This window comes from Salmo trutta, chromosome 26 (genome assembly GCF_901001165.1).
Source record: "Salmo trutta chromosome 26, fSalTru1.1, whole genome shotgun sequence".
Taxonomy (NCBI): domain Eukaryota; kingdom Metazoa; phylum Chordata; class Actinopteri; order Salmoniformes; family Salmonidae; genus Salmo; species Salmo trutta.
In genome coordinates this window covers 19,021,486-19,033,962 of record NC_042982.1, presented here as the reverse complement: position 1 = coordinate 19,033,962, position 12,477 = coordinate 19,021,486, and the positions used below count along the sequence as shown (strand labels likewise).

At 45.6% G+C, this 12,477-nt stretch overlaps 1 protein-coding gene across 4 annotated transcripts in view; it reads left to right on the top strand.

Annotated features, from left to right (window-relative positions):
- Positions 1-12,477, top strand: part of LOC115163327 (breast carcinoma-amplified sequence 3) — a 305,848-nt gene that overhangs the window by 267,525 nt on the left and 25,846 nt on the right. For all 4 annotated transcript variants that reach the window (XM_029715122.1, XM_029715120.1, XM_029715121.1 and 1 more), the window contains one exon: positions 1,924-2,091. In XM_029715122.1, the coding sequence (XP_029570982.1) occupies positions 1,924-2,091 (168 nt within the window). The remainder of the gene's footprint in view (positions 1-1,923; positions 2,092-12,477) is intronic.

Genomic DNA, 12,477 nt, shown 5'->3' with positions numbered 1-12,477 from the left:
TGAGGTCTCAGAAAGATGGGCCACTTTTCACAGCAAGGCCGGAATGCTGTTTTAAGGGTCAAAAATTACATTCCACACTGTGGTAAAACATCAAATCAACAGCTTGGTAACTATAATGACGTCATGTCACCTTCAAGAGCGCTAGTATGGCACACAGGGCTACTGTTCTCTGTCTCACACACACACACACACACACACACACACACACACACACCAACACCCCAGACACAGGCTCTTGGCCATGGCTTTGATAGTGGGCCTGCTGGCAAGGGGGATCCTTTGAGAAATCACCAACACACATACACACACACAGCTTTTTTATGAAGTGGTGTAAAGTTATCAGCGTCTCCTGGCTTGCCCGGGACAGTGTGTGTCTAACAGCAGATAGCCAAGTGGAGACCTGGTCCCTCTTATCTGTGTGTAGAACCAGGCCAGGCAGGGCGGCCCGTGCGGGCTCTCGCCTCAGCATTAAAGCCTGTCAGTGGGCCACAGTGTGGCTGAGGCTGGCCAGGTCTCCATACACCAAGGGCCTAGATAGACACTGAACTTAACTCTGAGATCAAAGGGTCCACTGTCACTGCTCCTTCTGATAACACAGACCCAGTCTGGGCCAGGGGACTAGGTGTCAGTTTAGAGAGAGACCAACCAAGTAACAACCACCAAACCACAACCACCAGACAAACAAACAATAGCAGCAAGTCTAGGGAGGTTCTTCTATGACAAAGATCATTCCAGCATTTTACTGGTGTTTTTCTCTCTAGTTCCTTCTCTGTTTTGCCTTTTTCTTTCCTTTGCTCTGTCATGCCTCCTTTTCTATCAGTCATTGTCTTTCTCTACATCTCTCTCTCTTTCTCTCCCTCTCTCTCGGTCTTTCCGCTTTGTTTATCAGTCCAGTGGCTCTTCTTAACTTTCCAGGAAAAAAGGACCTCTCCTCTTCCCTTGTTTGATGTCATCCCTCCGTCTAATTCACTGTCCCTTCTAGCTGTGTTTTCTACTGATACCGTGTATACCCTGTGGTATCCTAAAAAGCACCAGGCCAGCCTAAAGAAACATACACATCTTGTTCATGCCTGTGTGTCTGCATTCCATATTTACTCTGGGGCTGTTAATAGCCCAAAGAAGAGAGAGTTCCTCTCTGCACGTACACTGTGTTTTCCAACAAGACACCCACCTTGGACTAAACAAACAACAAGGCCTACTTTTCTATTTGCTGGAGTTAAAGGGATACTTTGGGATTTTTAAACCATTTTTATGTCTTCGTGTCCAGTATGAAGGTAGTTTTACGAGACAATGTTAACTAGCGTTAACCCAATGACTGGGCCACATTCCTAAAATACCGAAGTATCCCTTTAACCAGGGCCGTAGTCAGTGGTGTCTGCAGCCTTTGTCCCAGCTACTAAATCTCTTGACTTAATTCAGTGTTCATCACATCCTGAAGTACAGGGGGAGTGAGGGAATTGCCTAAATTGGAGGGACAGTAATTGTTTGAATCAGTTGTTTTAGTGTCTGGCTGGATGGGACCCAGAGATAGATGGAGGAGACAGACACGGGGGCTGCCTGGTGACAGGGCTTTCCATTTCAGGGGTAGAGATTTGAAGAAAACAGCACACTAGGTGGTGTTTGAGGTCAGGACTCCACTTGACCGTCTGTGAGGTTATACAGATTTAGTATGTGGTTGTTATGGTTGTGAATGTGGTTGTGTATTTGGAATGACCGTGTCGTTTATGGACTGATTGTGTTTGTGGTTGACCGACTAAGTGTGCAGTAGCGAGCATGCCGTTATACTGACAGTGTGTACTTTAACACATCATACATCTAATTTAGACTTTGTATACCTTAACTGACCATGTTTCGGGGTTCTACTGACTGTGTTTGTGGTTGTGTTGTGCTGACCGTCTCTAAATGGGGGTGTTTGTGTTCCAGGAACGTTTGACCGCAGTGTGACCCTGCTGGAGGTGTGTGGAAGTTGGCCAGAGAGCTTTGGCCTGCGTCACATGAGCTCTGTGGAGTCCACCGAGGAGGGGCTGAGAGAGAGGCTGGCAGACGCCATGTCAGAGTCACCATCCAGAGACATAGTGGGCTCGGCTACCGGTCAGTCACAAACATACATACACGAACACACACTAACCCATACACAGACACGCACACACACATATGCACACACACATGCACTTGCGTGCGCACCCACAAACTCGCGCACACACACAGACTCATAAATAATTTGTCATCATTAATCATTTCATGGTTTCAATAGTTCAACAAATTTACTTACCATTCATTCTCTCAAACTGTGAAATGTGATAGTGGTCAACTTCATTTTCTTAACTTTGTGAACTTTCATTTACTATCTTTCAACCGCTACTCTTAATCATGCTTGTTTGGTTTTGCAGCAACTAGTTTTCAAAAATGTGCGGGTGTATATTTGTGTATGGGCCTGCATGTGTGTGTGTGTCAGCCATTCAGACAATCCAAATGTTTAACTCATTTAGGAAGCGGCAGCGCTCTTCCTCTCCTTAAGTGAACAAGAGATCCTTTGATTTTTATGGTGGGAGAGGAGGGGTTTCTCTTGGGGAGAGGAGGGGTGGAGGGGTTTCTCTTAGGGAGAGGAGACTGGGAGCTAGGGGCGGCAAAGGGTCACAAGGCCCTAATGTGTTTAGCATCGACTACCCCCCCACCCCTCCTCTCATCCCCTTCTCTCTCACCCTTCTCAGTCTCACTCTGCTCTCATCCCTCTCTCTCTCTTTCTATCATCCCTTTCTTTCTCTCGCTCTCGTTGCCCGTCTTTTACGACATAATCTTGTTTGGACCTATTCATTTACAGAGGCCCCTGCAGCAGCAATGGCAGTCACATGGAATGGACACTCTTTGGGACTCCCTCGCCCCCTCCTCTCTCGCTCGCTCTCTCTGTCTCTCTCTCTCTCTGTCTCTCTCTGTCTCTCTCTGTCCCTCTCTCTCTCTGTCCCTCTATAATTGCTCCTGTCTCTGTGACTCTGCTCGTCATTAGATTAGGGGCCGACTCCCGGACACTTGTAGTCTGCGCTTGTCCATCCATCGCTACAGCTACAGCCCCCTCTAATGCAACACAAAATTCATTACTGATCACATTACATCCAATCTCCCCCCATTTTCCTCCGCCTTGGGCCCTCCTATAAACATGAACTTAACCCTTTCTTGAGAGAGGGAGACATAGAGGAATGGGCTAAATATTGTTTGGGGGGGTCAAATGGAGCCGAGTCTGAGACATGCACATCCATTCTGTCTGACTGTGGATAAGTCCCAAACGACACCCTATTCCCTATGCAGTGCACTACTTTTGACAAGAGGCCTATGGGCTCTACTATATAGAATAGGGTGCCATTTGGGATGCAGGCTGTCTTTGTGTGACAGTGGCACCAAGCTTCAAGCAGGGAAAAACTGGGACGTAATGGAGGCAAATCTATTATGGCCCTCTGGTTGATGGCTGACTGTAATGTAGAGAATGTGTATGTGTGTGTTCGGTTCATAGAGAGAGAGGCCTTTGATGGGCAGGGCCAGATGGTGTATAGCTTAGAGAGTGTCTCCACGTGCAGGGCCCAGTTTCCCCTATCCTTAGACATACTGTAGGCCCCATTGGCCTAGACCTAAAGGATTCACTCATAAACAGATTCTCTCTCTGTCCGGCTTTCGCACACACACAGATGGACGCGGTATTGGAATGCTGGATGATGGAACAAATCACCCTCTTTGACATTTCCCCCTCAACACACAACCCCACACACACACACGCTCAGGCTCATGCTCAGAACAAAGCCTGCAGTCACACAGATTTGAGTTTTCAGGCACAGCCAGAGACCTACTGTCGCCACAGCCAGGGGCAGGTGACACAGATAGAGAGATGGATAGATGGAGAGAGAGAGAGATATAAGGAGGGGGTGGGAAAGGAAGCCCCTGCACTGACTCCTAAGCATATTCTTCCAGGAATTAGATTTGCGCTAGCAACATAATGTTGCTGATGTGATTTTGCTTAATGGTGCCAACCCAACATGAATTTCATTGGAGCCGTGAAGAGGACCCCTGTTTTAGCCTGGTTTAGTATATTCCAGCCCTAGTCTACTCTCAGCCCAACCCCAGTATAACATAACCCAGTCCAGCCTTTGTCCTCAGACAGTGTCGGGCCAGTGTTTATGGAGGCCACGTTCAGGATCCAGCCCTGACCTCTGTTAATAGAGCCATTGTAAGGGAACTGGTGTCTGCTATATATCTGACATGCAACTATCTCTGTCAACCAGTCGTCACATGTTAACGCGAATATTTACGGTATATCCTCATCAGCATCCAAAAATAATGGATACAAACTGTGCGTGTGTGAGCGCACAAGCATGTTTATGTGTACGTGCGTATACACTGAGTGTACAAAACATTAGGAACACCTGCTCTGTCCGTGAACATCATACAGCTGGCAGGTTTTACACTGTATCGGCAGGATAGAACAGCAGCCTCTGGTAAGACAAGGGGTGGCAGTTTATGTTTATTTGTAAACAACATCTGGTGCACGATATCTAAGGAAGTCTCGAGGTTTTGCTCACCTGAGGTAGAGTATCTCATGATAAGCTGTAGACCACACTATCTACAGTTGAAGTTGGAAGTTTACATACACTTAGGTTGGAGTCATTAAAACTCGTTTTCAACCACTCCACAAATTTCTTGTTAACAAACTATAGTTTTGGCAAGTTGGTTAGGACATCTACTTTGTGCATGACACAGACATTTTTTCCAACAATTGTTTACAGACAGATTATTTCACTTATAATTCACTGCATCACAATTCCAGTGGGTCAGAAGTTTACATACAATAAGTTGACTGTGCCTTTGAACAGCTTGGAAAATTCCAGAAAAGGATGTCATGGCTTTAGAAGCTTCTGATAAGCAAATTGACATCATTTGAGTCAATTGGAGGTGTACCTGTGGATGTATTTCAAGGCCTACCTTCAAACTCAGTGCCTCTTTGCTTGATCATGGGAAAATCAAAAGAAATCAGCCAAGACCTCAGAAAATAAATTGTAGATCTCCACAATTCTGGTTCATCCTTGGGAGCAATTTCCAAACGCCTGAAGGTACCACGTTCATCTGTACAAACAATAGTATGCAAGTATAAACACCATGGGACCATGCAGCCGTCCTACCGCTCAGGAAGGAGATGTGTTCTGTCTCCTAGAGTTGGACGTACTTTGGTGCGAAAAGTGCAAATCAATCTCAGAACAACAGCAAAGGACCTTGTGATGATGCTGGAGGAAACAGGTACAAAGGTATCTATATCCACAGTAAATCGAGTCCTATATCGACATAACCTAAAAGGCCACTCAGCAAGGAAGAAGCCACTGCTCCAAAACCGCCATAAAAAAAGCCAGACTACGGTTTGCAACTGCACATGGGGACAAAGATCATACTTTTTGGAGAAATGTCCTCTGGTCTGATGAAACAAAAATAGAACTATTTGGCCATAAAGACCATCGTTATGTTTGGAGGAAAAGGGGGGAGGCTTGCAAGCTGAAGAGCACCATCCCAACCGTGAATCACGGGGGTGGCAGCATCATGTTGTGGGGGTGCTTTGCTACAGGAAGGACTGGTGCACTTCACAAAATAGATTGCATCATGAGAAAGGAAAATTATGTGTATATATTGAAGCAACATCTCAAGACATCAGTCAGGAAGTTAAAGCTTGGTTGCAAATGGGTCTTCCAAATGGACAATGACCCTAAGCATACTTCCAAAGTTGTGGCAAAATGGCTTAAGGACAACAAAGTCAAGGTATTGGAGTGGCCATCACAAAGCCATGACCTCAATCACATAGAAAAAGTGTGGGCAAAACTGAAAAAGCGTGTGCAAGCAAGGAGGCCTACAAACCTGACTCAGTTACACCAGCTCTGTCAGTAGGAATGGGCCAAAATTCACCCAACTTATTGTGAGAAGCTTGTGGAAGGCTACCTGAAACGTTTGACCCAAATTAAACAATTTAAAGGCAATGCTACCAAATACTAATTGAGTGTATGTAAACTTCAGACCCACTGGGAATGTGATGAAAGAAATAAAAACTGAAATAAATCATTCTCTCTACTATTTATTCTGACATTTCACATTCTTAAAACAAAGTGGTGATCCTAACTGACATAAGACAGGGAATTTTTACTAGAATTAAATGTCCGGAATTGTGAAAAACTGAGTTTAAATGTATTTGGCTAAGGTGTATGTAAACTTCCGACTTCAACTGTACCTAGAGAGTTTTCATCTGTATTTTTCGTAGCTGTCTACATACCACCACAGACCGATGCTGGCACTAAGGCCGCACTCAATGAGCTGTATACCGCCATAAGCAAACAGGAAAACGCTCATCCAAAGGCGGCGCTCCTAGTGGCTGGGGACTTTAATGCAGGGAAACTTAAATCCATTTTACCAAATTTCTACCAGCATGCTATTCCTTCTTTGGCCATCTTTCCTTTCAGTTCTCTGCTGCTAATGACTGGAACGAATTGCAAAAATCGCTGAAGCTGGAGACTCATATCTCCCTCACTAACTTTAAGCATCAGCTGTCAGAGCAGCTCACAGATAACTGCACCTGTACATAGCCCATCTGTAAATAGCCCATCCAACTACCTCATCCCCATATTGTTATTTATCTTCTTTTTTTTTTTTTCTCCTTTGCACCCCAGTATCTCTACTTGCACGTTCATCTTCTGCACATCTATCACTCCAGTGTTTAATTGCTAAATTGTAATTTACTTCGCCACTGGCCAATTTATTGTCTTACCTCCCTAATCTTACCTCATTTGCACACACTGTATATAGATTTTTTGTTTACTCCATGTGTAACTCTGTGTTGTTGTTTGTGTTGCACTGCTTTGCTTTATCTTGGCCAGGTCGCAGTTGTAAATGAGAACTTGTTCTCAACTGGCCTACCTGGTTAAATAAAGGTGAAATATTATTTTATTTTTTTTATGTTAAATGTGCAACCAGAGGAGAAAAAAAACTCTAGACCACCTTTATTCCACACACAGAGACGCGTACAAAGCTCTCCCTCACCATCGATTTGGCAAATCTGACCATAATTCTATCCTCTGATTCCTGCTTACAAGCTAAAATGAATGCAGAAAGCACCAGTGTATTGGTCAATAAAAAAGTGGTCAGATTTTTATTTTTTATTTAACTAGGCAAGCCAGTTAAGAACAAATTCTTATTTACTTTGACGGCCTACCGGGGAACAGTGGGTTAACTGCCTTGTTCAGGTGCAGAACAACAGATTTTTACCTTGTCAACTCAGGGATTCGATCCAGCAACCTTTCGGTTATTGGCCCAACGCTCTAAAAACTAGCAGATGCTAAGATACAGGACTGTTTTGCTAGCATAGACTGGAATATGTTCCGGGATTCTTCCCATGGCATTGAGGAGTACAACACATCAGTCACTGGCTTCATCAATAAGTGTATCGATGATGTTGTCCCCACAGTGACCGTACCCCAACCAGAAGCCATGGATTACAGGCAACATCCGCACTGAGCTAAAGGGTATTGCTGCCGCTTTCAAGGAGCGGGACTCTAACCCGGAAGCTTATAAGAAATCTCGCTATGCCTTCCGATGAACCATCAAGAACAGGACTAAGATCGAATCGTACTACACCGACTCCGACGCTTGTCAGATGTGGCAGGGCTTGCAAACTATTGTAGACTACAAAGGGAAGCACAGCCGAGAGCTGCCCAGTAACACGAGCCTACCAGACAAGCTAAATTACTTATCTTCTCGCTTTGAGGTAAGTAACACTGAAACATGCATGAGAGCATCAGCTGTTCCAGATGACTGTGTGATCACGCTCTACGCAGCCGGTGTGAGTAAGACCTTTAAACAGGTCAACATTCACAAGGCCGCAGGGCCAGGGCAATCCGTCGATTACCAGGATGTGTACATCGAGCATACGCTGACCAACTGGCAACTGTCTTCACTGACATTTTCAGCCTCTCTCTGTCTGAGTCTGTAATTCCAACATGTTTCAAGCAGACCACCATAGTCCCTGTACCCAAGAACACTAAGGTTACCTGCCTAAATGACTACCAATCCATAGCACTCACGTCTGTAGCCATGAAATGCTTTGAAAGGCTGGTCATGGCTCACATCAACACTATTATCCCAGAAACCCTATACCCACTCCAATTTGCATACCTCCCTAACAGATGATGCAATCTCTATTGCACTCCACACTGCCCTTTCCCACCTGGACAAAAGGAACACCTATGTGAGAATGCTATTCATTGAGTATAGCTCAGCGTTCAACACCATAGTGCCCTCAAAGCTCATCACTAAGCTAAGGACCCTGGTACTAAACACCTCCCTCTGCAACTGGATCCTGGACTTCCTGACGGGCCATCCCCAGGTGGTAAGGGTAGGTAACAACACATCCGCCACGCTGATCCTCAACACGGGGGCCCCTCAGGGTTGCGTGCTCAGTCCCCTCCTGTACTCTCTGTTCACTCATGACTGTACGGCCAGGCACAACTCCATCATTAAGTTTGCCGATGACACAACAGTGATCACCGACAATGACGAGACAGCCAGGGAGGAGGTCAGATACCTGGCCGTGTGGTGCCAGGACAACAACTTTTCCCGCAACGTGATCAAGACAAAGGAGATGATTGTGGACTACAGAAGAAGGAGGTCTGAGCACGCCCCCATTCTTATTGATGGGGCTGTAGTGGAGCAGGTTGAGAGCTTCAAGTTCCTTGGTGTCCACATCATCAACAAATTAACATGGTCCATGGACACCAAGACAGTCGTGAAGTAGGCACAACAAAATCTATTCCCCCTCAGGAGACTGAAAAGATTTGGCATTGATCCACAGATCCTCAAAAGGTTCTACAGCTGCACCATCGAGAGTATCCTGACTGGTTGCAACACTGCATGGTATGACAACTGCTTGGCCTCCGACCGCAAGGCACTACAGAGGGTAATGCGTACAGCCCAGTACATCACTGGGGCCAAGCTTCCTGCCATCCAGGACCTCTATACTAGGCGGTGTCAGAGGAAGGCCCTAAAAATTATCAAAGACTCCAGCCACCCTAGTCATCGACAGTTCTCTCTGCTACCGGAGCTCCAAGTCTAGGTCCAAGAGGCTTCTACCCCCAAGCCATAAGACTCCTGAACATCTAATCAAATGGCTACCCAGACTATTTGTATTGCCCCCCCTTTTACACTGCTGCTACTCTCTGTTATTTTCTATGCATAGTCACTTTAATAGCTCTACCAACATGTACATATTATCTCAATTACCTCGACTAACCGGTGCCCCCGCACATTGACTCTGTACCGGTACCCCCTGTATATAGCCTCTCTATTGTTATTTTACTGCTGCTCTTTAATTATTTGTTACTTTTATTTCCTTTTTTTAACTGCATTGTTGGTTAGGGCTTGTAAGTTAGCATTTCACTGCTAACGCGCATGTGTCAAATAAGATTTGATTTGAATTTGACATCGACTGACCAGGTGAATCCAGGTGAAAGCTATGATCCCTTAATAATGTCACTTGTTGACTCCCGAGTGGCGCAGCGGTCTAAGGCACTGCACCGCAGTGCTAGAGGCATCACTGCAGACCCGGGTTCGATCCTGGGCTGTGTCGCAGCCGGCCGCGACCAGGAGACCCATGAGGCGGCGCACAATTGGCCCAGCTTCGTCTGGGGTAGGGGAGGGTTTGGCCAGCTGGGATGTCCTTTTCACATCGTGCTCTAGCGACTCCTGTGGCGGGCCAGGCGCATGCATGTTGACTTCTGTCACCAGTTGTACTGTGTTTCCTCCAACACATTGGTGTGGCTGACTTCCGGGTTAAGCGAGCAGTGTGTCAAGAAGCAGTGAAGCTTGGCAGGGTCATGTTGCGGAGGACACATTGCTCTCAACCTTTGCCTCTCCCAAGTCCATACAGGAGTTGCAGCGATGGGATATGACTGTCACTACCAATTGGATATCACGAAATTGGGGAGAAAAAGGGGTAAATATAAATAAATAAAATAACAAAATAAAAATGATTAATAATGTCACTTGTTAAATCAACTTCAATCAGTGTAGATGAAGGGGAGGAGACAGGTTGAAGAAGGGTTTTAAGCCTTGAGACATGGATTCAGAGGGTGAATGGGCAAGACAAAAAATGTATGTGCCTTTGAACGGGGTATGTTAGTAGGTGCCAGGCGCACCAGTTTGAATGTGTCAGGAACTGCAACGCTGCTGGGTTTTTCACACTCAACAGTTTCCCGTGTGTATCAAGAATGGTCCACCCCCTAAAGGACATCCAGCCAACTTGACACAACTGTGGGAAGCATTGGAGTCAACATGGGCCAGCATCCCTGTGGAACGCTATCAACACCATGTAGAGTCCATTTCTGAGGGCAAAAAGGGGTGCAACTCAATATTAGGACAGTGTTCCAAATGTTTTGTACACTCAGTGTGCATGTGCTTGTGCACTGTGTTCATAAAAGTGTGTGACTCTCCAAACCCAGGAAGTATGTCACTCGCCACCAGGCCCTGTGTGTAGCAGGAACTTATGTTCTAATTATTTATCAAATTGTCGGATGGCGGTCCACATAGGTTTATGATTTACTAATTAGGCCTACTTCCATGTACTATTGGAGTGGGGATTTGGCCGGTTGATTCTACCGGCTTGCGTGTAGGTTTTGGAGGAGCTCCACATCTCGTCCGATGTTATCGTGGTACAGGAAACATTGCCTCTGCCACCACATGTAGCACTGTGTTTTTGTGTATATGTACAGTACTGTGTGTGGGTGGGTGGGGGTGTGTGGGTGGGGGTGTGTGTGTGGGTGGGTGGGTGGGTGGGTGTGTGTGGGTGGGGGTGTGGGTGGGTGGGTGGGGGTGGGTGTGGGTGGGTGGGGGTGTGGGTGGGTGGGTGGGTGGGGGTGTGTGTGGGTGGGGGTGGTGTGGAAGAAAGCAAGCAGTTGATGTATTCTGTTGGTGTGGAGTGAGGATTTCCTCCCTGCCAAAGAGAGTGGTATGTTCCAGTGTGTTTGGGGCCCTGTCAGGAGACCAATGAAAGTACAGACTATGAGAGCTAGGTCTATGGGTCCCACTTATGGACAAACAGAGCGGTTAGAAGGGCACAGGGCCTTTCCATCTATACAGATTCTTGCCACACACACACCCATTACTTTAGCGGTCTGCTTTTCAATCTGATTTTACAGTAATACTCTTTACTGCCTGAATGTCTAGAAAGAGCACTCATTGCATGTGAACGTGAATGCAACTCTTGGGGCCAGTATATGTGAATCATTTCATGAAGTTTGTTTCATAATGTCTGATGAATTGGGCATATTAAGGCATGTGGATGCTAGACTCTAGACTCCAACCCTCTGGTTAGCTCTGTGAAAACCTCTATTGTTCCCTACTGTAGGTTTGGTAATGATGCTCCTATCTCCTGTTTGACTTGGACAGCCTCTTGTAGCCATTCGCAGAAACTACCAGATCAATTATGTGACTGACTGGGTTCCTTTCTACCAAGGCTTGTTTTAACACACAGATATCCATTGCAAGACCAACAAAACACAACACAGTGGTCCACCACACACACACACACACACACACACACACACACACACACACACACACACACACACACACACACACACACACACACACACACACACAGAGAAGACCACCGCATTATCACGGTGGGGTAGAAGGTCCCACTTTGCCAATCAATCATGACTCCCTCCTGGTTCCAGTTTACATACATACACACACTCACACAGGATTATAAACACGTACAACACATCAACTCACTTCTCACTTCACCACTTTTTGCACTTGGAGACGTGGCTTTAGACCATTGAGAACAGACCTGTTGGGTTAACCTCTCTGGGCCAGTGGGACGCTTGCGTCCCACCTACTCAACAGCCAGTGTAATCCCGTGGCGCGATATTCAAATACCTTAGAAATGCTATTACTTCAATTTCTCAAACATATGACTATTTTACACCGTTTTAAAGACAAGACTCGTTAATCTAACCACACTGTCCGATTTCAAAAAGGCTTTACAACGAAAGCAAAACATTAGATTATGTCAGCAGAGTACCCAGCCAGAAATAATCAGACACCCATTTTTCAAGCTAGCATATAATGTCATATAAACCCAAACCACAGCTAAATGCAGCACTAACCTTTGATGATCTTCATCAGATGACAATCCTAGGACATTATGTTATACAATACATGCATGTTTTGTTCAATCAAGTTCATATTTATATCAAAAAACAGCTTTTTACATTAGCATGTGACTAGCATGTGACTAGCATTCCCACCGAACACTTCCGGTGAATTTACTAAATTACTCACGATAAACGTTCACAAAAAACATAACAATTATTTGAAGAATTATAGATACAGAACTCCTTTATGCACTCGCTATGTCCGATTTTAAAATAGCTTTTCGGTGAAAGCACATTTAGCAATTTTCTG